This window comes from Anolis carolinensis, chromosome 1 (genome assembly GCF_035594765.1).
Source record: "Anolis carolinensis isolate JA03-04 chromosome 1, rAnoCar3.1.pri, whole genome shotgun sequence".
Lineage (NCBI taxonomy): Eukaryota > Metazoa > Chordata > Lepidosauria > Squamata > Dactyloidae > Anolis > Anolis carolinensis.
Window position 1 is genome coordinate 37,838,051 of NC_085841.1, and position 27,584 is coordinate 37,865,634.

The 27,584-nt window shown below is 40.4% G+C and overlaps 1 protein-coding gene across 1 annotated transcript in view; it reads right to left on the reverse strand.

The window, feature by feature from the left end:
- The window catches only part of wdr26 (WD repeat domain 26), a 52,150-nt gene that overhangs the window by 20,241 nt on the left and 4,325 nt on the right, over positions 1–27,584 (reverse strand). Inside the window, exons 2-6 of the mRNA XM_062968292.1 lie at positions 19,767–20,607; positions 16,947–17,046; positions 16,664–16,720; positions 2,349–2,485; positions 1,083–1,180 (exon numbers count right to left, since the gene is read on the reverse strand). Coding sequence (XP_062824362.1) covers positions 1,083–1,180; positions 2,349–2,485; positions 16,664–16,720; positions 16,947–17,046; positions 19,767–20,607 — 1,233 coding nt within the window. The remainder of the gene's footprint in view (positions 1–1,082; positions 1,181–2,348; positions 2,486–16,663; positions 16,721–16,946; positions 17,047–19,766; positions 20,608–27,584) is intronic.

A 27,584-nucleotide genomic window follows, 5' to 3' on the forward strand; every position in this document is an offset into this window, starting at 1 on the left:
GAAATCAAATGATTTTATATTGGACTTGATCACCTCCAATATGAGCCAACAAATTATCAATCACATAAAAACATCCCTAATTTCTCTTTGACTACTATGCAAAAAAAGGACAGTACACTTAGAAATATTTCATTTTACAACACTATGACCAAGGCTTTTAATCAGCAAAGATGGTCTCAGGTCACTTTGTTAGGTGTGAACGATAGTGTGGCAATGTGCAGCTAACAACAGTATTTGAAACTCAGTGTTGTGCAACTGGAATCCCACCTGGAGATTTCTGTTCTTCCATGCTTTAGGCCAGTGGTTCTCCTCCTGTGGGTCCCCAGATATTTTTGCCTTCAACTCCCAGCTGGTAAACTGGGATTTCAGGGAGTTGTAGGCTAAAACATCTGGGGACCCACAGGTTGAGAACCACTGCTTTAGTCTCTGTGACCCTGCAACCTTCTCCAAAGGTACTCTACCACTCCCACAGCCCCGAGAGAAGGAGCTGCAGTAGGGAAGAACATTTGTTCTCTCTTTTTGTTCAACAAAATCATTTCACTGGTTCAATGGATTAATTGGATATTACACAGTAAATTTTGCCCTGTCTTTGTGAGGCACTTAAATCACAATTATCCAAGACTATGCTGCCATTCTGACTACTAACAATGCTTATATTTTTTAAGATTTGTCCTTCAAGCCAAAATATGAGAGATGTATGGACAGCAGAGGAGCCCTGGTGGGGAAGTGTGTTAAAAGCACTGAGCTGCTGAACTTGCAGACCAAAAGGTCCTAGGTTCAAATCTCAGGAGCAGAGTGAGCATCCGCTGTTAGCTCCAGCTTCTGCCAACCTAGCAGTTCGAAAACATGCCAATGTGAGTAGATCAATAGGTACCGCTCCGGCGGGAACGTAACGGCGCTCCATGCAGTCATGCCGGCCACATGACCTTGGAGGTGTCTACGGACAACACCAGCTCTTGGGCTTAGAAATGGAGATGAGCACCAACCTCCAGAGTCAGACATGACTGGACTTAACGTCAGGGGAAACCTTTACCTATGGAGAGCACATTGTATATCCTCTGGAAAACTAAGGTTTTTCTTACTTTGGAGCTTGTCCAAAAGTTTAGATCTGGAAGTTGTTCCTTTCCCTTCCCATTCTGCTTTTGCACGCAGGTCTTCTGCATGACTACACATCAGATATCTGTGCACATTGTAAAGAAACACATGCATTAAACACTCAAGAACTCCAGCCTTCCAACAACATTTGAAACAAACATCTTTCACACATTCTTTTTTAGCAAAAGAAAGAGCTTAGGAGAGAAATTATTAGCATAGAATTCTGAATATTAAAGTCTTTATGGCAGTTAACACCTGTTTATTCTGTTTAATAAAAATCCCATGCAATTGTTTTTCAGGAACATCCATGTCCAATTAACTACCTGAAGATGCTGATGAGTAATGTAAACCATGTGGAGTTCAAAAAGTAAACCATAACAATTCAGGAACATGGCATTACAAGGGTTTTAAAAAGGATCTGACATTCTGTATAGATTAATTGGCAAATTAAATTCACATGGTACAAAGTGTAATTCTGATCACCAGATTCTATAGCACCATAGCTTTTCTTTTGAATTTAACTGACAACTTTCAGTACCCAATAGTTTCAGAATATTAATGATTTATTAGCAAAATAACCATTATTTAAATAAAATGGCAAGTTCAATTAAACAAAATAAATTACTCCCACACATTAAAAATTGAGTACTCCAATGATTCAGGCGTGTCTCATGCTTCTACAATCAAGAGTTTTTACCTCATTCATTTTCATTTTTCAAATGACAAGGGAGACCTAGCAACAGAAATCTCTAAACTGAAGTGCCTCTGTTGTCGCAGTCAACCATCCTATCATCCAGGATATTCCATTCTTTCCTCTCAGCTCCATCTCATCCTTGCTCCAGGATCTCCTCCTCTCAAGCACCTTTCTGGGCGTGTTTTTTAATCAGTTCACTAAAGGCTTCTTCTTACGATCACTATCATTTAGGGATTATACTGTTCTGGCTATATAGGGACTGTCACTAAAAAAGTGTAGTTAGGACAGCATCAAGTCTTTTAGCAGATCCCTAACACTAGAGTGAAATGTAGCCCTCCATAGATTACTGGATGTGACTCCCAACAGTTCTAGCCAACATAGCTACTGGTGATGAATGCTGGAAGAGGCAAGTCAACAACATCTGGAGATCCACACTATGACTACGAAATTGCAAGTGGTCTCAGACCAGAGGTGTAATTACTGGCCTATCTGTTCAAAATTAAGTTTCTGAGTTTAATTTTAAATATGTCTGTATAGGATTGCAATGTAAAGCACTTACCCACTGAGGATGTGAATGCGCTCTGTGTTGTACTTCAAAGGTGTCAATTCACAACGCAGAACCTGAAGGGCCTCTAGAACCTTACCATCCTCCAGATACTCTAGATACTTTTGCTGCAGCAGCAAGAATTTCATCCTCTAACATGACAGAAAGCAACAGGTCAGGTGGGGAGAAAAGGTTGACTGAAATTTCAGAAAACATTTGAGCCTAAACAAGAGAGTATACACCATTCAACTTTGCCCTCTTTGAAATAGATATATGTATGCTTTCATAACACACAGGAATGCCGAGAACACTTCTTTTCCTGTTCTAAAATGCTGATTCACAATGCTCATTAGAAGCCATATAAATGCAAGTTTCTATATGTCATGACAACCTCGAAATCACCTTTTCAGTCTTTATTCAAAGGCATTTTTAGTACAGAAAGTCATGGCTTGCCCACTTCGTCAGGTCTCAAGCATATTGAGACATTTACTTATCATGCTACAGATTAATAAAGTATGCTTGGCTGTAGTGTTGAAGATACCTTCTCTACTGAATATCGTCTCAGATTTTGTAGATTCACAATATAGCTTATTTCATCATATTAACTGAAGACCAACCTGTTGGCCTTGTTTGATTTTCCTAATTTCTAACTTGTCAGTTATCCTTGGTAATATTAATGACATATGCATGAATTTTACAAATTATAAATTATTTTATAAATTCATTTTATTGTATTTTGTTTATAATTACAAAAAAATTGAATTGTTACAATGCAAATTATTTTTTACAACTCCAGACAAAACTTTAAATAAATAAATATCCCAATATCCCTGCTTAAGGCAAATAGCTTCCACAAAGCAGCTTAAAATATAATAAAATCAACTCAAAACAAATTTATAATAGCGCAGATAATAATAATAAAATATCCCTTTAAAAACATGCTTGAAAGATCATCTGTGGAGCATTATGTTCTTAAAGTGCTAAAATCAATCACTATATTAGGAACAGGAATCTATCAATTAAATATACCACTTCAGAGAAATGTTTTAGGGATAGTGGTAATACACAGCCTAGCATAATCAGTACAAAAATTAACAACGTTTACACAGAACACAGCTAGGTCATCCAGTATGGTCGATAAAAGTAGACACTGGAACTTCACAAAACATGATACAGGTACATGCTTAACTTTAAATATACACTTTCCCATCTGGTTTCCAAGAAACGCAAAGTCTATTAGCTCTCACATTTAGAAATCACTTAGCAGCAAGCAACGTTCATGGAAAACAACATGGGTGATGACTGGTGAATTGATCTTGAAACATTTAGTATATTATATCTGTTCTTAATAGCTATGGCCAAATACTAACATGTTTGCAAATGTAAGATAAGGGAGAAAAAGAAAATATTCAGCAATGGTTGTTGAAAGTCAAGGGGCAGTAATGTGACATTAACAACACAACATTATAGCTATATGACACATTATCCAGTAGCAGGTAAACACAAATTCCAGTTTCCAAATGTATTTAGAGGTTAATGTATACTAATATGATGACATACAGCTGCCAAGGCTGTTTTTGATGTCTCCATGACCCCCTTGACCCCGCCCCCTTTTTAAAGTGCAAATTTTCTTTCTTAGAGGCCTTCAGGAACAACTATTATCCCTTCAAAGAGCACACAGGACATAGTTTTTCAAAACCAGAAATAGATTTTGTTTCATTTTGGGCTATTTTTGGCAATCTGTAAAGACCCATAACTTAGAGATTGTTCACCTCAGGTTTACATGGAAGGAAATCTAATGAGAAGAGAGAGGGATGAATGAGGAAAATATGAGGCATGAGAATACACTGTATACATAAATATAATGATATATTTAATTCTCATATACAGTGAAAATAACCTAATACAGTAGAGTCTCACTTATCCAACATAAACGGGCCGGCAGAACGTTGGATAAGTGAATATGTTGGAGAATAAGAAGGGATTAAGGAAAAGCCTATTAAACATCAAATTAGGTTATGATTTTACAAATTAAGCACCAAAACATCATTTTATACAACAAACTAGCTATGCCCGGCCACGCGTTGCTGTGGCAAAGTATGGTGGTATAGGAAATAAAGTATTGAGGAATTGGTGGTAGTTGAATCCCTTCTTATTATCCAACATATTCACTTATCCAACCTTCTGCTGGCCTGTTTATGTTGGATAAGTGAGACTCTACTGTATATTTATAATCTTATATTATCTGCTTAGAACTGGATTATATGAGGCCCCTTCTTCACAGCTGTATAAAATGCACACTGAAGTGGATTATATGGTAGTGTGAAGTCAAGATAATCCAGTGCAAAGCAGATAATATAAGATTATAAATGGGTTATATAGCTGTGTGGAAGGGCCTTGAGTCTACACTGCCATATAATCCAGTTCTAATCTGATAATCTGTATTTTATAGGCAGTGTGGAAGAGGCCTAAGTGAGGCCTAACTCTGCCTGTCCCCTGGACTGAGTGGGTTGCTAGGAGACCAAGTAGGTGGAGCTTAGCCTTCTAACTGGCAGCAATTGGATAAAAACAATTATTCCTCTCCCTCAAATTAGGACTTTATTTTTCTTTTCTTTTTGTTGTATGAACGTAGAGGCATGGATGAGGGGTTGTGCTGCAAAGTTTAGTGTTTCTGGGATGTGTAGTTTTTTGTTGTTTTGTCCTAGGCCGAAATTTCATTACCCTTTTATATATATAGATTTGACAGAAAAAGTAGTTTAATACGCAGTAATGCTATGTAGTAATTACAGTATTTACGAATTTAGCACCAAAATATCACAATGTTTTGAAAACATTGACTACAAAAATGTGTTGGATAATCCAGAATGTTGAATAAGTCAGTGTTGGATAAGTGAGACTCTACTGTATCTGAATATGGCATTCCCATTTTGATTGTTGGAAATAATTATTTCCCTCTTCACCTTGTTTGTTCTAGTATTTCAGAATTTATCACTCAAGTACTTCAATAAATGTTTTCCAAACATCTCAATAGCACAGTTATTAAAATACAATCAGCTGAACTAGAATCAGAATTGAACTAGAAACAAAAAAGCACAATTTGCTAATTTTCTGAGTTTTCAAAGCAAACAGCTGCATCGCACTAGTAATTCAGTTTTAAATATAAGATACTATCCTCTATTTCTACTCAAAATCTACTAACCTACAATACCTCCAGATTTTAAAAAAATTGCATAATTCATCAAAGCTAACTTCTCCAATTTATGTACTGGTGACACATAAACTATAACCAACAGCCTTTCAACTCCCACAGTGTTTACATTGTGACTCTTGGTGATGAAACTGATCAACTTTATATAACAGTTTTTCCCCCCAGTTACTGACTCAGTAAAAACAAAAAGGCATCGCCTTACATACTTTGCTCTAGCAAAGCAAAAACAAAAACAAACAAAAAAAACAGAACAGAGCAACCTATTTCTGTTAGCTATAGTTTTAAACATATTATGCTGACCAACTGGACTGTGGTACGTTACTATCCAAAATCAGTGTGTTCCAAGAACAGAAAGGTCTTCTGTTTGTGAAATGACCAGCAAGCTAACAGAATTGCTACTTGTGGAAGAGGCAGGGAGGCTATCTCTCCTAATTTATTTTCCATTACTCCCAACAACCATACTGTTCCTAAAGTTCCACTAAACCTCTTCATCACATCTAAGGTTTGGGGAGGGAGGGTCTTCTCCTTTTGTGAGTCGAACTATTCAATATGAACAACCTAATATCCATAGCAGCTGACTATGATTTCAAAGCTATTTTCAGACCTCTCTCTATTCCCATGTCAGGACTAGAAGGCATTGCGCATGGCATATGTTTTTGAATCTATAGACCTGGGGTTTTGTCAGACAAAACAAGATATCAAAACCAAGGAGACAACTGCTTCTGAATGTGTACAGTTAAAGAATGAAAACCTCAAAACGTCAAGCCAATTCTTCCTCTGAAACACAGCTAGCCAGAAATCAGAGAAACAGCTTACTCTGAAGCAAGTCCAGGACTATACCTCATATTTTAAGCGTCACAGCTAGACCTTGAAAGACATGCACACTATTTCTTGCCACTGAATAATCAGGACCTTCCACAACTTTGGAATAAAGCACCACATCTTCTAAATCTGGCAGGTGGGGGAGGGGGAATAGCACCATAGCATCAGGCTTCACACTCACTTTTTTCATATCACACTCATAAGAAAGTCATATTGTTACAAAACAACATGTGAAGTCAGCACTGTCCTTTCATCACTGAAACCACAGCAAGACCAGTGTCCATAAATATAGTGGATTGGGGAAGTGAGAATATTTAAACTAAACACAGGCTGGATAAATTTCAGTTTTTAAGAATCGTAATTCAGACATGATAATGCTGATGTCATAAGCCATCACATCAACTTATGACAACTCTACAAATGAGACCCCCTGAAGAAACCTTTTTATTACAAGTCTGCTCATCTCCTGCCAACTCGGGTTTATGGCTTTTAATATTGAGCCAACCCACTGATAATGCAATCTCATTTTTCCCTACTGAATTCATTATTTTAAGTGTCTACACTTTCATATTTATTTAAAATTAAATTACCGTAAACCATTTCCTTTTGTGGAAGAAGAACCTATTCCAGTTGGAAAAGAGATTGGATTTGGGGCCGGGCTGTGGCGCAGCTGGTTAAGTAGCCAGCTGCAATAAATCACTCTGACCAAGAGGTTGTGAGTTCGAGGCCAGCCCTTGCCGGAGTGAGCACCCCACAATTAAAATAAAAAATAGCCCCTGCTCATTGTTGACCTAAGCAACCAAAAGATAGTTGCATTCATCAAGTAGGAATTTAGGTACCGCTCTGCGGAGAGGCAAATTTAACTAATTTACGATGCCATAAAACTCGTCCAGCTCCCGTTTGGAATGAGGAAGTATCCATCAAGGTGCCACAGTGGATGATGAAGCAGCTGCTCCCCCTGTGGCTGGAATTGAGCATTCCCTCAGGAAGCTGGAATCTGGAGAATGTTAAATTGCCTCTGCGTCTCTGTCTCTATGTTTAAATGGCATTGAATGTTTGCCATTATATGTGCACATTGTGATCCACCCTGAGTCCCCTTCGGGGTGAGAAGGGCAGAATATAAATACTGTAAATAAATAAATAATTTAGATCAGAACAGAACATGTATTTATCATTCTACAACTAAAGTATTTTCAGTGTCTCATTTTAATGTATGTACATGAGGAACTGATGACAATTTATATATGCATCATCAAATATGTTTGCTTCAAAGTATTGCCCTTTCTGATATACAATTTTATGTAAATTTAACTGATCCACCATTTTTAAAACTCTAACCTTAGACATTTTATTTTTTATCACATAAAGATGTTGATGTATCAAAAAATCAGCTCATTCCAGAAAGTACCAGACACTTCAGGTAGATCTGCACTGACTCCTTATCCTGGCATGGCATACAACAGGGGGGTCTCAAATCTGTTTGGCATTGCCAAATGACCAGCCATTCCGTTCTTCTCACATTCCCCTTGTCAATATGGTCTGCAAGAGCAAAGCCTACAGTGATGTCAGCCTGGGCAATGAGGGAAGGGGAAATAGGCCCTCCTCTCCAATCAACTCGGTCAGCACCACTGCAGGTGACAAGTAAACACAGGACTCATGTTGTACCCAGAAACTTGTGACGTCTAGTTGAATGTGTATTTTATGTAATTTCTGTTTTTTAACAATTGTATGCCACTTTGAATCCCAGCCACAGGAGAAATGGGGGATAAAAATGAATTATTATTACTAATAATCAAACTACTGCAACAAGAATAGGAGATGATGGTAAGGGCCATCTCACCATCTCTGCCTTCCTGAGTCCCCTTGGGGAGAGAGGGCGAGTTAAAAATAAAGTTTATTTATTTATTTATTCATTCATTCATCTCATTTCCCCAGGCTGCCCACGCCTAGGAAGGCTGTGTAAGCATTCGCAGCTGATTCTGTTTCAAAACCAGCCCAACTGTTTACATGGGTCAAAGTCACAGGTTGTGCCAACACTGGGCAGAATTCGGAGCTACAGTAGAGTCCTAATTAACTGAGTTCCAGTTCACTAAGAGTCGTATTATCCGAGGGGCTGCCGGGGGCACCCCTCCCCCTCCCTCTCCTTCTCTCGAGTGAAGGGAGCTTGAGGAGAGGGAGGAGGAAGCTCCCCAGAAGTGCCCCTGGATCACTGCTGCAGCAGCGCTTGTGGGGTGCTTCCCAAGGGGCGAGGGCTCGCCTAGGGACATCTCCCCAGATCTCCCTCGGCCAGGCCATTGCTGGAGGAAACTTTCCTCTAGCAAGAGCCTGGCCAAGGGAGATCCGGGGCGTGCTCAGCATTTCTCGGAGGGACAGGCCCCTGCTCCAGGACGGGCCTGTCCCTCAGAGAAACGAGGAAACAGGTTTTCCTCGGCCAGGCCCTTGCTGGAGGAAACTCTTTCCTCCAGCAAGGGCCTGGCCGAAGGAGATCTGGGGAGACCTCGCTTGGCGAGCCCTCGCCCCTTGGGAAGTGCCTGTGAGTGTTGATAGCCAGTAGCGCTCCCTACACCGGATTGCCAGGAGGGATAATAGGGCCTCCTGGCAATCCGAGCAGTTCCGGTTATCCGAGATTGGGCCCGCCCCTTTATCTCGGATAACTGGGACTCTACTGTACCTTCAACTGTTTGACACATGTCAAAGCCAAGTCAAGGTGGCCTTGCCCCACATTACTCCAGATCAGATCCTTGCCACCATGAAGTTGATTCAGGTGCCCTTCACAGTAAGCGGTCATCTCGTAGATGTGTCTTATATATCAACAGGAAAATGTTCTTGCTTAATAGCTGAATGTATACAGAGCGCTACAGAGAAAACTGCTTTCCTGTCGTTATATAGCCATGAGTTCTGCAGTGACAAGGAATAACCTGAGATTTTGCATTACGCTTCTAGGTCCTGTAAAATGCTCTAGTCAGTTCTAACTAGATGTGATTTCAATTGTTAACACAATTAATTTATGTATTTATTTGTTTGGATAACATATGTATTGGAAAACAGGAAATCTATTGTAGTGCTGGACTTGGGAGGACCTTGCATGGCTACATTCCTGACAGACAGCAGCTGATGTCATCACGATTCATGAACTTACCTGACTCCTGCTTTCAATAAGTTGAGGAACCAAGCTAGCATGATGCAACAGTCTTTTGTATTCCATTCCCTGTGTCCTTGATTGTAGGGGGGTATTTAAATTTAGATCATAATGGTAAAGCCTACCATACTAAAATTCAAAAATCTGAGTAAGACGGTGTGAAAAAACATCTGAATACATATATACATGGGTTCAAAAGCAAGTGGTCAAAACTGTAATACAAGCTTTCTCTTCTTACTGCAGAGATACAAAGTCCATATTCTGACTAAAACGTAAAGAAAACAGCAAAGCCTGTTAAAGGAGGCTGCATGTGTGCTGCTGCAAATTATACTATGAAGCTGCTTCTCACACAACTGCCAGAAAAGAACTAAGTAGGAAGATGCCAACTGCAATTTTGGACATGACTGCAATGAGCAATTCTAGAAGTTTTTAGTTGCTCTCTACAGGAAGAAATTATTTCGGTATGACTGCACACAAAAGAAAGGGGAATGGTGACAGCATTACACAATGATGGTGTAAAGCAGGCATAGGCAAACTTTGGCCCTTCAGGCATTTTGAACTTTGATTCTCACAATTCCTAACAGCTGGTTTGCCCATGCCTGATGTACAGAAAACTATGGCTTTCAGGCCCACCAAAGTTGCCCACCCTGTACTGCTGAGTTATGATGTAAAATATAACATAGAAAATAATTCTGATTAAAGTCTATCCGCTGAAAAGGAGAAGTCTGTATATTGTATACCTCTAATGTGTTGCACCCTTTTGTGAGGTATCCAAAATTCCGTATCAAAACTTTCAAGGTTTCATTATCTATGCTCTTTTGTGTGTTAAAGGATATCCTTTAAGGGTCTGTAGACACCTATGGATATTCACGGACCTATTTTGTTTTGTCATTTGCTTTTCAAAATACCAGAAAATTACAAAAGGCGCATGCCATTCAAATACTGAAAGCTCCTTCCTTAAAAGCCTTTAAACAGAGGCTGGATGGCCATCTCTCGAGACTGCTTTGATTGTGCTTTACTGCATGGCAGGGGTTGGACTAGATGGCCCATGTGGTTTCTACCAACTCTTATTATTACATGATTTTATTATTCTAAGGTCTCAATATAAACGGCCTTTTCTGTGCCTTCTAACTTATCACTGTGTGTAGCTTCTCAAATCACTTAAATCTTTTTATCAGGATCATACAACACAAAGGGTGAAAACGGTGAAAGGTAATGTAAGACAATCATGGATTCTTTAGCTCACATCTGCTCAGTTAAGGTATTAACACTGACAAATAGAGTTCAGAAATGATGGCTTCATACACTCCCACACACCAAAGAGAAAGACTGTCCTTTGAAGTAAAAGGAAAGCTTCCCTCATCAAAAAATCCACCTACAAACATAATATAAACTCATGCCCCCATGAACATTTGAGTAATTAAATAAACATACTGATGTTTTCACTGTTCACTTTAAAAATGGTGGGAAAAGATGTTAAAAATATTTCCATTTCAAAAACTGACTGTAAAATTATTTCAGCCTACACCTCTCTCCAGTATGCTTCATTGATACGGCAAATGACCGTCAGGGTTTAGGAGCACATAATACGACCACCACAGGAGACCTAGAAGGGCCACAGTCACACAAATAAATAGATACTCCGAGGAAATGCAAAGCCTCCCATAATGTGCCAAAATGCATAGGGAAGAACTGCAGAACTCCCCCATAACTAAGCCTTCATAAGCAAAAACTGGGATAGCTCAATTGTGACAAAGAATTTGAATCTATCCAATAACATTCCCAAGTAACCCACTTCTACAGAACTCAAAAAGCTATTGGTACAGTTATATATGAACAAAGATGCAAAATTAGAGAGAGATTAGGCAAATAACTAAGTTTACCTTGGCAATTGTCCCCTTGTGCCTTTCAGACTTGTTATAGCCTATTGTACTTGATTTACGGGTTACTCTGCATTAACCTGGATTGCAATTTACATATTTCTGTAAAATACCAACTCAAAGTATAATGCTTTCATTTTAAAATATTTTTTCCATTTGTCAAAAGTTATTGGATTTATTAAATATAAAACACGGATGGATTTAAGAAGATGAAATTATGAAGATGTGTTGACAACAGTAAAACTCCTATTATTATAGTTCAATTAACTGTCTTGGAAAATGAAATTCAGGCATGGCCTCAGATGAGCTCTCAGTTCAGCCATGTTAAAGACAAATACCACAGTGAACAATTTCACAGGCCTACATGTGGTACAATACTTAATTTCCTAAGTGTGCAATACAAAATGTTCTAATTCCTTTTCTAAAATGGTATTACAGTGTTCCCTCACTTATCACAGGGGTTACGTTCCAGGACGATCCGCAATAAGTGAAAATCTGCGAAGTAGGGACACTATATTTATTTTAATATTTATACATTATTTTAGTAGTTATGTACTATTTTAAGTCTTTATCAACCAATCATGTGTTGATAAATTGCCTCATTCTCCTCCTGTTGCCACTTGGGCGCCTTTTCTCTCCCTTTGGCTTCTCCTTCCTCCCTTCCTTAGGCTGTAAATTGTAATTTTTTAGGATTTATAATATTATTTTAGAGTTTACTGAAAAACCGCAAAACAGCAAATCTGCGAAAAGTGAACCGCGAAGTAGTGAGGAAATACTGTATACATTTTCAATTGCAATGTGATAACTTAAAAATGAAATATTGCTATATTCAAACAAGTCCAAGTAGCTAGTGAAATCTTCCCAACAGGTGATTAATTCCAGATCACAAATCCATGCACTACTCTAACTCTAGCACACAGCCTGCTCCTATTCATTCAACAAACTAGTGCAGGCAGGAGCCTCATAGCCTTAATGACTGTTTGTGGCCTTCACTGAGAAGTTCTGCGCAGAGGTCAGTGAAAAAACAGTGATTGATTTTTTTAGACCTTTCTCTAGTCTCTAGTCTAAACAAGGCATTACTGATGCCTAGGCAGTGGTGAGCACTGGTGACTTGGGTATTGCATGGAGTAATTTATACCATCACTGTGCAGGATTGCAAGGATTATTTCTTCATTTAAGACTAATTTGTTCATTTGGTCCTAAAATTCTTTATTTAGGATTAATTGTTCATTATGCCCCAAAAATTGCTATGCCCAAACTTTTATTAATTGAGGAAGTAACAACACTTTCATTTTCTTCTTGTGATGAGCTCTATTCAAGACTTCTCTTAACCATTCAAAATCACTGTTCAAAACCGTTCAAAATATGTGATGGCCAGGAAAATAATTGAAGGAAAAAAGTTTTTTCTTGTTTTCTCTTAAGATGTTTTTCTTGAGAGAAAAAAGATGGATATTTTTGTTTCTAGGATGAATAATAATAATAATACTTTATTTTTCTATCCCGCCACCATCTCCCTGAAGGGACTCGGGGCGGCTAATATGGGGCCAAGCCCAAAACAAAAAAAGTATGACAGTTAAAACCAATATAAGTAACAAACAATTACATAAATTGTTTAAGATAAAGTACTCATATATTAACTCTGCAAAATTATTTTTAAAGATTATGCAACAGGAATACGACAATCTTCAGTATCAGATAATAGCTCCTGGTGCTGTATTCTTCATGGTTTCAACATTTCTGGATTTTTTTTACGAGTGTACACTCACAAAGCAGAATATGGAATGAATGCTAGTTTTGACTTCTGATACAATCTGAAGTACTGACTTAAATATTTCAAGCTGTAACCCCATTCATACTTACTTGGAAGAAGATCCATCAAGTTTCACCAGGATTTCTAAATAAACACAACCCCAAAATGCCTACATCTTCCCAAATCCACATAATTTATAAATAAATTATTAAGTGATATATTTTGATCAGTATCTTAAAATTGGACTTCTCTGTGATCAAGCCTATTATAGAATTCCTTTTTTAAGACTTTAATATACACAGAGCTAAACCTCTATTAGAAACGCTGTGATCTTTTAAAAAACAAGAAAATCTGAGTCGGGTTTCCCATATTAATTTTGAGTAAGCAAGGAAAGGTGGAACATATGTTTAATATAGGTGCCCTTAGTCGTTTGGATGATATGTCTGTAAGAGAAAAGGATACAACTTCTAAATATAGCTTTACAAGGAGAATTGATTGTGTAGGCCTCTTTATTCCAGCATTGATTCTTATTTGGCCAAAAGAACTATGTTACTGGACTGTTTAAAGAAAGGCACAAGAAAAAACACTCAGATTCATAGCTGCGTCAGCTATTCAAGAGATGATTAATTGAATCCATGGATACAAAATCCATGGAGAGAGAAAGAATTCCAAAAAAGAATCCTTGATTTTGCCATTTTACATAGGGAACACCTTTTTTTACTACACCATGAGTAACCATGTATTTTGGAATCCACAGGATGTGTTGGTTCTGGAACCAAATCCTAGAAGATATGAATAGCCTAATGTATTCTATTATCATTTATGGGCACCTGGAATTTTATCACTAAATGTCTTTGAGATGACATTAAAGAATTCCTAGTACTAAGGACAATGAATTGGTGAGAATTTAGTAAATCAATACTTCAATTTCTGGTGATTCAATGAGTCTGCTCTGGTTAGAATTAACATTGGATTTGTGCTATAATTTCTAAAACCAGGTTTTTCTAAATTTCTCAAAACCTTTCCCATTAAAGGAGTCACTTTCAAAGTTCCTCCCTAAGAGCCAAAGTTTACCACCAAGAAAAATATTTCAACCATCTCTGAAATGTTTTTTCCAGATCTGTCAAAATTTTCTGCAAAATGCTTTGGAATTTTTTTAAATGCTCAAGTTATTATAGCCAGCTAATGTCCCAAGCAGATATGATTTTGAACACCTCTATCCCCCACTGCTCATATTTTAAGGATACGAAGAAGAATTCTAATTTGACAGAATACCACCTTTGTTTTCATTTTCAGAAGTACAGCAAGGATATGTCTAAAAACTTTTTACATTAGAGAACAGTTTATTTTGAACTGGTTTCAATGGTATCTCCTGATCTGAGCTCCAAATAAGATTCATAGATAAGTTTTTATATACAAAACAAACTGAGTTGGGGGTTTCTACTATTAGTTATTGATCTTTTAAAATGTGCTAACTGTTGTATTATCAGGTATCCAGCATGAGAAGAAATCAATGTTTGGACAAAGTCAGACTTTGACCTGAGTAAAAGAACAAAAAAACACTTTCAGACTGCAATTGAAGTTTAACAAAACATCACTTTTCTACACTTCATCTCTTGTCTGGTGGGGGAGAGGTTTGGAAAAGAGAACTAGAAAAATAACCTTTTGACAACAAGTAAGTCATCCAGAAGAAAGCTAAGTAGACACCAGCTCCGTTTGTACTGTTTTGATAGTAACTTCAAAAGCAGTGCCATATTTTCCATTAGAATAAGTGAGGGAAACATTGTAATGACAATACAGAACAATGTATAAAAAATATGGAGGAAAGAAGTACTAAGGAGGTATTTCTTATTATCTTTACTTTAATACACATTATTTCTACATTTGCATGCTTGCACACATGTGCATGTAACCAATAAATTAGTTAAAATGCAAATACAGATGAAATACAACAGGGGTCCCCAAACTTTTTAAACAGGGGGCCAGTTCACGGTCCCTCAGACCATTGGAGGGCCAGACTTATAGGGTTTTTTTTAAAAAACAACCTATGAACAAATTCCTATGCAGTGCACATTGCACATACAGTAGAGTCTCACTTATCCAAGCTTCGCTTATCCAAGGTTCTGGATTATCCAAGCCATTTTTGTAGTCAATGTTTTCAATATATCATGATATTTTGGTGCTAAATTCGTAAATACAGTAATTACTACATAACATTACTGCGTATTGAACTGCTTTTTCTGTCAAATTTGTTGTAAAACATGTTTTGGTGCTTAATTTGTAAAATCATAACCTAATTTGATGTTTAATAGGCTTTTCCTTAATCTCTCCTTATTATCCAAGATATTCGCTCATTCAAGCTTCTGCCGGCCCGTTTAGCTTGGATAAGTGAGACTCTACTGTATCTTATTTTGAAGTAAAAAAACAAAAACAAAACAAAACAGGCATAAATACAGCCTCAATGTTAATCATAATCATAATAAAAATAATAAAGAGGGTTGGAAGAGACCCCTTGGGCCATTTAGTCCAACCTCCTTCTGCCTTTGTGCACCAAAAGCACTAGCAAAGCAGTGCAACCCTTAATAATTAATATTAATGAAATAATAATTAAAATACCATTATAAACGAGCAAAGTTTTGGAAGGCACACACCAGGCGAAGGAGGAGACAGGAAAGGTGCGCGCCTTTTCCTCCTACCCTGAGCCGCACGCACCTTCCTTGGCAGAGGAGGGAGCTGCCGTCGCAGGGGCTGGATAAATGGCTTCGATGGGCCGCATGTGGCCCCCGGGCCTTAGTTTGGGGACCCCTGAATTACAAGATCTCAACTTGCCACAAGACAGATCTGCTTAAAATTGAAAATTACTAAGAGGGACCTACGTTTGATATACCTGTACTGAAACTATAGAAGTATTATTGTTTGCACTCCCACAAACAAAGGTAGAATGATTTTGTTTAAGAATAAATTAAACTAAAAACAATAAACTTGTCTTGGCTGCATGTTAAACAGTATAACACATATACATATATGTTCTCAATTTACAATAAGGACGTTGGTCCTATAAAAGCCTGTACTGGTCACAGTAGGATGTTCAGACATAGGTATTCCCAGTGCGAAGCACTTATAATGATGTATTGTCGAAGGCTTTCACAGCCGGAATCACTGGAGTGTTGTGTGGTTGTATAGTCATGTTCTAAAAGCATTTTCTCTTGACGTTTCCTTTACATCGGTGGCTGTCATCTTCAGAGGATCATCAGACCATCAGATCATCTGGAGATGCCCGCCATAGATGCAAGCGCTACATCAGGAGAAAATGCTGCCAGAACATGGCCATACAGCCCAGAAACCATATAACACTCCACTTATATTGATATTTTTAGGTTTTTTAGTTCAATTATTTCACAGCAACATGCATTATCATTATTTCAAACATAACCACTTCTATAACATGCATAACCAAACTAAAATAAACAAAGACACAAACACACACATTGCTATAGTGATTTTAGTTGAATTAGTTGAAAAGTTTCTTACCACAATTGCATGAGGAGAGTGTACTAAAGGCTTAAGTTCATTCAGGTCGTTCTCAGCCTATAAGCAGCAGTTTTTAAAAACAAAAAGAGGGGAGGAAAAGATAAGCTAAAGATTGCAAAACACACCACACAAAATAGACCACATAATCTACAAAAATGTACCTCAGACCTGTAAGTTTAGTCAGAATTAAGGCTTGCTGAATTCAATGGGTTTATTCTCAAACAATAGTGCATAAGACCATAACCCTAGATATAATTAGGCAGTCCTGTATCTCTTCAATTACCTTATCCCATTCTCCTTCCATGACATGATTGCGGAACTTGGTGGCAGAAGGATGTTCTAAACGACATCCTGACTCTTGCATGAGAAGATCAACAGTCTGGCTGCAGGAGAGAGGTACAGTATGAAAAAAATAACTGACCAATCTTATTCTTATGGTGAAGTCATCATCCATAGTAGCCACAGATTAAAATATGTGAAAAACGTTGTTTCATCTTAAGAAAAAAATTAAATATCTAACATTTAATAATAAATCTCAGCAACTCAGGATATAGACATGTCCAAATTCATGCCCTGAAATCCACAAGTTACATATGGACTATAAATTCTACAAAGACAATATATTTCCTCAATTATTTTGATAATCAAAGAAAATATTTGTTCTATAAAAACAACTGTTTTAGCAGCTGTTTTGTGTTTTGCTCATTTTTTTTTAAAAAAAACAGTAGCTCACAAATAGGTCTATTTTTGGAATTTATGGAGTTAATCAGCTGATGTGTTGATCGCTGGGTTATTCCTTACCAATACATTCTCCTGCCTTCGTGTTAATAGCCTATTAGGTTGAATACTTAATAAAATAAGCAAGCCAATCTATAAAACCTACAACACCCCCCACTAGTTTTTACAACTAAAAATAGAACATTTACTATGGTGTGCTCTATGAAAAGTCACGAGCCGTTGCCTGCTGCTGCTATAAACTTGCCTTGTGTCACTGGTGTGCTTATTTTGTGTCCTAAGTTAATTAAAACCAATCCATTCTCATCATGACACAAGCTCTCAACTATAGCACAAGGGGCCTTAGTTTTCCAAGGACACACTATATATGTACAGAGACCCATCGTAAAATCTCAGTATTCATGCAGGTACCATTACATTGCATTATGTCAGGTTTGTTTTGCTAACTCCAATTACTGATGTCCTGTATTTATTTGCTTTTCTCCTCCCCCACCCCAGCTGCGTGCTGATTACTCAGCTCAGAGTACTGCAGTGCTGCAAGCTACCAAGGAGTCAACGCATCTGACATTAATTTTTTAAGTACACAGTATATTTGTATGCTCTCAGAAATAACCAGACTACATTTCAGCATACTGTACTGTCAATCCAGATTGCCCAAATACAGACTTTACAAACCAGATAAATACAGGCCTCTCTATATGTTGATTTATTATTATTTTCTTTCATCAAATGTACTGATGTTTTGGGCTCACTAGACAAAGATTTCCACACACTATTGTGCTCAAAGGCCAATTTTTATCAGTTCCATCAATTCAGCTTTAATAATATGCTGCTCGGCCTCCATACTGTCATGGATGACTGAAGATCTACCTGTTTTCTCAGTAGGAAGTTAAGACTAGACTAGGCCTGAAAAAATTGGCCCTGTGGTTTCACGTCCTTTTTCCTGGATTTATCTCTGCCTGCCACGCTCTCTCTCTCTCTCTGATATTAAGCTATGACAGCATAATCCTTGACAGGAATGGCTCCTCCCATAGCAAAATGTGGATCAACATCCACATCACACTCAAAATTGTTGGCTTCCCTCCTTTGGGCATTCAATAGGTCCTAAAATAAACAAGTCAGCCTGGGCTATTATTCTCAACAGCAGAAACCTGGGCCCTGTTTACACTGACCATTTAATGCAGTTTGAATTGTGCGGGGAGGGGAGCAGACAACTAAAGGTTAACAAGCCCTTAATACGCATCAGTGCTCCCTGGTTTCTGTAATCACCATCCGGGCCTCAAACTGGTTCCAGAATTTCCTAGGTAAACATCCATACAGAGAAACCACTTTTTTTTTCAAGGCCGGTTTGAAACTACATCAAATGGTAGATGTAGATGGGGCCCTAGAGGCCTGAAAATATCCTCTCCCTTCACATTAGTGGCAGAAACCGAGCCCCCCCCCCCCAAGATCCTCTTCCCCCCACGTCAACGCTGTGCATTTGGGCTGCAATACCACACAGAGAAACCACTTTCTTTTCTAGGCCAGTTTGAAACTACATCAAATGGTGGATGTAGATGGGGCCCTAGAGGCCTGGAAATATCCTCTCTCTTCACATAGTGGCAAAAACCGAGGGCCCTCCCTGCGCCTCTTCCCCGCACGTCAATGTTGTGTTTTTGCAATAACAGGCTAAGAAAATGTCCCCCACCGCTCCCTATAGAAATGGAGGCCTGCCCTAAATTTCAGAACGGAGGGGGCAGAGAAAGGGAAAGCTGGGAAAACATTAGGTGAGAATAGGCCACGAAACAGCAGATGCATGTAATATTTGTTAGCCTTTCCCCGATGTAAACAATTTTTCATCCGAGCAAATAAAATGCTTCCCAAAAACAGGCCTGCCTTAAATTTCTATGGCCTAGAACAGGCATGAACAAACTTGGGCCCTCCAGGTGTTTTGGACTTCAGCTCCCTCAATTCCTAGGAATTGTAGGAGTTGAAGTCCAAAATACCTGGAGGGCCCAAGTTTGCCCATGCCTGGCCTAGAAGGAAGGGGAATTTCAGGGGAAAGGTGGGCGATCTCACCAAGGGGCGTCGACCCCCTCAGATTATATTGAGGGGGGGCTCTTCCACACAGCCATATAACCCTGAATCAAAAGGCAGAAAATCCCAGAATATCTGCTTTGAACTATGGCAGTGTGGGCTCAAAATATCTCAGTTCAAAGCAGATGATCTGGGATTTTCTTGCCTTGATATCCTGGGTTATATGACTGTGGAAAGGCCCTTAGAAGGGAGGGGGCATTTTCAGAAAAACAAGGTGGGTGACCCCATGGTTGGAGTATGTGTCGTGGGGGCGAAACAGGCCCCCTTCCCATGTCCCCCTCGCCCCACTTACTTGAGGCCCAGGCCGTGGAGGTGCTGCCCGATGAGCCGGATCACGTCCTCGTCGGACTGCGAGAGCCTCTTCTTCTTCTTCAGGCCTCCTCCTCCTCCTCCTCCCCCCATTTCGGCCGTAGACCCCCCGGGAGCCGAGACCCCGTTGTTGACACTAGGCCCGCCGCCTCCGTTGTTGTTGTTATTGGCCGCCGGGAGGAGCCCGTTGGCGTGGGCCAGTTGCTGCTGCTGCTCCCCGGGCGCAGAGCCCGAGGAGGCCTCGCCGTTTTGGGCGCTGAGGCAGCCCAGTTCGGGGCCTGGAGGCGGCGGAGGAGGAGGCGGAGGAGGCGACGAAGACGACGGCGGTGGCTGTTGTTGTTGTTGTTGCTGCTGTTGCCCGGCTCCCGCCCCGTTGGCCTGCATGGCCGCGGCGCTGATGCTGCTAGTCGTGCCGCCAGAGAGGGCTCTGAGGGGACGGGCAGCCGCGGCCTGAGGGGACGAAGAAGCGAGGCCTGCTCTCCCCGCGGAAGCCCCGGGCTCTCCTGCTGCCTCCGCCGCCTCCGCCGCCGCCTCCGCCGGGGAAGGCCGCGCTTTCTTCCGCGGTGGCGGGGAGGCTCCGCCGGTGTCCGAGTCGGAGGAGGAGGACGCGGAGGCCAGAGTTTCCTCGCCGAGAGCGGCCGTGGTGGTGGGGGAGGAGGAGGGAGGGGTCGGGCGAGGGGGGGAGCGGGGCGGGGGAGAGGGGCGAGGGGAAGGCTGGCGGGGGCCCTCCCTCGTGGACACCCCGGGATCCGCGCCGGAAGACAGGCGCCGCGCCTGGCCTACTCCTCCGCCTCCTCCTCCGCCTCCCTCTCCGCTCGCTTCTGCTCAGTGTTGTGGCTTCTCTGCCGAGCTGCAGCCTAATGGAGTCCGGGCCCGGGACGTCACAGGAAATTCCTATACTGCCCCCTACACTCACTTCCGTTTGGGGCAGTCCAGGGAGGGAGCGAGGGAGGGCCTCCGCAGCGCCTCCTGCCGGCCGGGCACGCACGCCGCCTCACAAAGGCCGCCTCTGACGGCGCCAGGCCCGGCCTGGGGCTCCTCAGCTGGGGAGGGGAGAGACCGAGGGGTCGGGCCTAGGGCCCTCGGAGAGTCGGAAAGGCCATCCAGCCCATCCCCATTCTGCACAATCAAAGCACTCCCAGCAGATGGCCATCCAGCCCCTGCTTACAAACCACCAGAGAAGGAGGTGCCACCTGTTTGATTCTGGCTCCACTCTTTGCATCACAGAATTGGAAGAGACCCCCAAGGGCCATCCAGTCCAACACCATTCTGCCATGCCAGAATGTCCAACCCCATTTCCCTATGCAGAAATGCACAAGCAAAGCACTCCCAACAGATGGCCATCCAGCCTCTGCTTACAAACCTCCAGAGAAAGACGTGCCACCTGTATGATTCTGGCTCCCCACTTGGCATCACAGAATTGGAAGAGACCCCCAAGGGCCATCCAGTCCAACCCCATTCTACCATGTCAGAATGTCCAACTCCATACTCCCATGCGGAAATGCACAAGCAAAGCACTCCCAACAGATGGCCATTCAGCCTCTGCTTACAAACCTCCAGAGAAAGAAGTTCCTCTGTATCATCCTGGCTCCCCCCTTAGAGCATAGAATTGGAAAAAACATCAAGGTTCATCCGGTCCAACCCCATTTTCCATGCGGGAATGCACAATCAAAGCACCCCCGACAGTTGGCCATCCAGTCTCTGCTTACAAACCTCCAGAGAAGGAGGTTGCATCTGAGTGATCCTGGCTCCCCGTTTTGGTTATAGAATTGGAAGAGACCCCAAGGGCCATCCAGTCCAACCTCGTTCTGCCATGCCAGAATGCACAATCAAAGCACCCTCAGCAGTTGGCCATCCACCTCTGCTTACAAATCTTCAGAGAAGGAGGTTACATCTGAATGATCCAGGCTCCCCCTTTTGATAATAGATTTCAAAGAAACTTCAAGGGCCATCCAGTCCAACCCCATCCTACCATGCCAGAATGCACAATCAAAGCACCCCCGACAGATGACCATCCAGCCTCTGCTTACAAACCTCCAGAGAAGGAGGTTCCACCAGGATCCTCTTCCTCTTCATTCCCTGGAGCCTTTTTTAATTAAATTTTTTTTAAATAGGAAGACCTAAAGGAACTTAAAGAAAACAAGTTTCCTCCCCCCCCCCCCCCAAATGGGGCATGATTTCAACAACCAGGAATGTTGTAGTTGTCAGCCAGGTATATCCGATTTGAAACACCAAAAAAATTGTTTTGGTTCTACTTGGGGTGCTTCTACACTGGAATTAATGCAGTGTGACTCTACTTTAAATGCCATTCTATGAGGTCACTGGAGTTGTAGTTTTTTCAGGGTCTTCCCATGAATGTGCGTGCCTCACCAAACTATATTTCCCAGGATCTCATACTGAAGATGTTAAAGGAAGGCCTGCAGTGTCAATAGCACAGAGCCATGGCAGTTAAAGTGGTATCAAACTGCATTCATTCTAAAGTGTAGATACACCCTCATTGCACCCTTTTTATTTTATTTTAATGTGCTGTGTATGTATATATGTTTGTTGGGCTGACCGGTTGTTATCTCACCTTGCTTATCTCAGATGCTCATGTAGGGAAGAGCTGGAAGGATATGCCAACATCAGTGCCTCCCTTTCTCTACCTGGGAGCCTTTTAAATGTTTTTTAAAATGATGGCACATGTAAAAAATAACCATAGAATCATAGAGTTGGGAGACATCACCAGGGCCATTCAGTCCAACAGCATGCTATGCAGGAATACACAATCAAAGCACCCTTGATGGCCATCCAGCCTCTGCTTAAAAACATCCAGAGGCAGAATATTCCATGTTCGAACAGCTTTTACCATCAGGAAGTTCTTCCTAATCTCTTGCCCAGCAATTTGAATCCATTGTTCTGTGTCATAGTCTTTCCCCCTTCTCAATGGGACATCATTTCAACAAGCAGGAATGTTGGCATTTGTCGGCCAGCTGTGTCCTGTTTGAAACACCAACATCTGTTTTGTTCTACATGGTGTCCCTTTTTAAGGGCCAAATTCTTCCTGTTCTGAACAACAGAGCCTCCTAAAACATAATGTGCTGGTCTTTGTATCTACACTGTAGAATGAATGTAGTTTGACACCAGTTGAATTGCCATGGTCCAATGCGATGGAACAGTTTTTGGAATTATAGCCATCTGTTCTTCATGATACATTAGGGAAATTAAGGGAGTTGAATACAAGAGTGCCCAGGGCCTATGGGTACAGCTACACCATAGAATTAATGCAGTTTGACACCACTTTAACTGTCATGACTCAATGATTTGGAATCCGGAGAGTTGTAGTTTTACAAGGTCTCCAGCCTTCTTTGCCAAAGAGTGTTGCCTCCCCAAACAACAGCTTCCATGATTCCATAGCATTGAACCATGGCAGTTAAAGTGGTATCAGACTGCATTCATCAGTGTAGGTGCACCCTATGAAAATGTGGCTCTGGTTGTCCTGGATCCAAACAAAGGGATATCTAGTCAAGGTTTATTTTCCTATAATGGCATTTCCTATACAATGTTTCCTCACTACTTAGTGGTTCACTTTTCGCGGATTCGCTGTTTCGCGGTTTTTCAGTAAACTTAAAAAAGACTATTATAAATCATAAAAAATTACAATTTACAGTCTAAGGAAGAGAGGAAAGAGAAGCCAAAGGGAGAGAAAAGGAGTCCAAGCGGCAACGGGAGGAGAAGGAGGCGATTTATCAATACACGATTGGTCGATAAAGACTTAAGATAATGTATAACTACTAAAATAATGTATAAATATTAAAATAAATTTAGCGTCCCTACTTCTCGGATTTTCACTTATTGTGGGTGGTCCTGGAACCTAACCCCTGTGATAAGTGAGGGAACACTGTGATGCGATATTTGGGAGATCCACCAGCAATACTTAAGCAAAATATCACCCTCTAATTTATTTTCCCCAGCAACTGGTACTGAAAAGGATACTGTTTTTGATACTAGAGGTAATATATAGCTGCCATGACTCATACCCATTGCCAACCTCATGTTCCACGAATTTGTCTAATGTTATTGCAAAAAGGGTTGTCATGCATTAAAAAAATAAAATGTATTTCTAAGGCAAAATAATACTGTCATAAGATAGCATAAACAGAGCAACTTTGGGTGCATCTATACAGTAGAATTAATGCAGTTTGACACTACTTTAACTGCCATGGCTCCACACTATCGAATCATGGGAGCTATAGTTTGTTGAGGCACCAGAACGCTTTCGCAGAGAAGGATAAAGACCTTGTAAACCTTCAGCTCCCAATGTATCATAGCATTTAGTCATGATAGTTAAAGTGGTGTCAAACTGCATTAATTCTACAGTATAGATGCACCCTGAGCCTATAAGAAATAATGATACCAGGCAGCTCATATCTATATTGCAAATGCCCTGACTGAATCCTGTTAGTATCTTGCACATTTGTAAATTCTGCAGAAAAAGTTGGACATTTTTCTCCTACGTTGCATGGCTGTTTGCAGACTAGATTTTCAGAACTGAAGTAGCATATCATATGCACATTGTATATTAATGCATGTGCTGTGGATTCACGTTGCGTATGGATGCTTTATAGCTCATTTCACATTTTGTGTCTAGATTCAGTGGCACAATTTTACCATTCAGCCAAGGGTTGCATAGCACAATTCATGCGTAATTTTCCATGAGGTCATTTATGCTTAGCAACTCAATGCAGGATCTTGGCCCTTATGTCAAATACAGGAATTTCCCAGAGTCCAGGTTATATCGGTGCCATTGTAACCATCTCTCTTCCTTAAAGGAAGAAGGGCAAAAGATTAGCATACCAATCTGAACATGTAACTGAAGCAACTATATATTGTTTTACCATTCTTCCTGGGTCTCATTCCCTCCTTTTTATTGAATTCACCAAACTTTGACCTACATAACCTTCCCCATCAAGTTGCTCAGCCGGTTATTGGACTACAACTTCATTATCCCCAGAGTAGCCACAAATGAGGGAACAACAGGTTGTGGGAGGTAATTTTATAATTAGCAATTAATAACATTATGTTTGTACATCAGCAACCGCAATATATTTTCTGTTCTTGTGTCCTTGTAATTCTTATCTTGTGAACTTGGAGAACTTAATGCCAAGTTTTCTTTCTTTTTTCTTAAAAAAATCTCTATTTTTGGAAATCCATTACAACTTGTACCCACGGTTTGCTTCTGACACGAGAAATAAATAAACTTGGAGTGTACGGTATGGCATATCTATGGTATAAATATCTAGTTGTGTAATGGTAAATGCTGAGGTGCAGCCACACATGATCTTCTGAAACCCACCCTCCTCTCCAGAGGATTGTGTGGAACTATATCAACAAACTAGATCCAGCTGTTTTAAATTTTACTTGGAATTGTTTTTTTTTTTTTTGTTTTGTTTTTTTTTAAGTACTGGGCCTGAATTGTAGGTGTCCCTTGTACAGGGACATATAATGTGTGGATGCACATGGGCTAATGCGACTCTACACTGCATTATGTGGCAGTGTAGATGAACCTTTAGCCACTCCCAACTATTTTGCATTCCAAAAGGAATGATTCACAAAAAAAATTGCTCCTGGTTAAAGTTGTCCCTACCCGTATCCTGCTAGTATGGAAATTACAGCTAAATTCAAACGGACACAGCAGTTTTGTATAGTAGAAGGGCCATCATTATTCCTACTGCCTGGTACTTTATCCCAGCAAGATTCTTAAGTTGATTTTGTATGTTAAGTCGGAACAGGTACATTTTAAGGGTAACTTCAGCCGTGTGTGTGTGTGTATGCGATCCCTCATTGTCCGAGTATGATGGCCCTCCAAGTGTAGTGTCTTGGAGGTGGGTAAGGAGGTGGCTGGGGAGACCTATCCTTGATCCACATGTTCTTGAATTGGGAGTATAGCAACTGCTTTTGGAGATGATAATCGGGCAGAGACAGTGCTCTTGTTACATCCCGATTAGACTACTGCAATGCACTCTACGTGGGGCTGCTTTTGAAGACTGTTTGGAAGCTTCAATTAGTCCAACGGGAGGCAGCCAGGTTGTTAACTGGAGCGGCGTACAGGGAGCGCACTACTCCTCTGTTACGTCAGCTCCACTGGCTGCCGATTAGCTACCGAGCACAATTCAAAGTGCTGGCTTTAGCCTATAAAGCTCTAAACGGTTCCAGCCCAGCTTACTTATCCGAACATGTCTCGCACTATGACCTACCACATAATTTAAGATCTTCAGGGGAGGCCCTGCTCTCGGTCCCACCAGCCTCACAGGTGCGGCTGGCGGGGACGAGAGACAGGGCTTTCTTAGTGGTGGCTCCTTGGCTGTGGAACTCCCTCCCTAGTGACATCCGGCAGGCTCCATCCCTTTTGAGTTTTAGGAAGAAAGTGAAGATCTGGCTATGCGAGCAAGCGTTCAAATAATAAGTTTTGTTGGCTTCGACTCGGTCTGGACTAAGATTTTTGTACAAGGTTTTGTGGATGAATGGCTCAAGTATTTTGTATTATTTTAAACCTGTTTTAATTGCTTATGTTTTATTCTTTTGTATTGTTGTATATTGGCATCGAATTCTGCCAGTTTTGTAAGCCGCCCTGAGTCCCTTCGGGTGAGAAGGGCGGGATAGAAATGATGGAAATAAATAAATAAACGTAGCCAGTCCAGCGGAGTTGATGACATTCACATCGCTTCTCCCACATCGTCTTCGCTTCTTCCAGCACACTGACATTTGTCACACACAAATATATATATATATATATATATATATATATATATACATACACATACACACACACACACACACACACATCGTATATATACATGTACACACACATACTGTATATATAATTAGCTTTAACTAGCATAGGTAAGAGTCAACACACCTCTGTGATGTTTGTTTTGCTGTCTGTATCCCTGTTCAGAAGATTTCACCTCACTTTTTATCCCTGTGATAATTGGATTTTGAAAAAATTGGCTTGTTTTAGAAACAAGAATTGGTGATAAAGCTTCAGATGAGATATCTTTTTCCCATGATAACACTTTCTGGAGTTAATTTCCTGTCCTAAAGGTAAATTTCTCTGACTTCCTGTTGTCTCACTCCCGTTCTTAACTATGAGTAATTTTTAAGTTGGATGTTTGTAACTCAGGGACTACAGTTCCATGATATGAGGCTAATTACGTAGAGTGAGTTTTGTTCAGCTACAGTCATTTTGAAGGCACGTTCAATTGAACTAATTCTTTTCAATGAAGATCCCATAATACTTTTTACAAGAGACAGGTGTTATCCCTTATGCGCTGTCTAATGCAGTTTTATACAATGTAATTATACTGGCAACCTACCTAAGTAATACCACCACCTTCAACAAAAAACAATATGCTTTCTCACTTCCTGTGATTATATTGTTGTGTTATGTCAGTAGGTAGCAATAAACATAATCCACGTGCTGCCTGCATGATGAGACATGAGTGTCTTCAAAATGCCTCTAGCAAGTCTCTCTACATTTATGTATATATTTATTCCTGTTTTGCCCAATAGTTGATGTTCTCTGCGGATGTGAGATAGCAGCTCTTTTTCACTGCTTCTGTCACTGTGTACAGAAGTAATGAAAAATATCTTTTAAAAGCAAATCTATGTATTGGTAGATATTTAACTCACTTTTTTCAACAGTCATAACATTATATTTTGTTGGAAAAATTACTGAAGTAGTTTCCTTTAATGTATTTTAAAATATGATTGCAAAAGAAGAAACCAAAAATATTCAGAGGAAAAAAAGACCCCAAAAGTG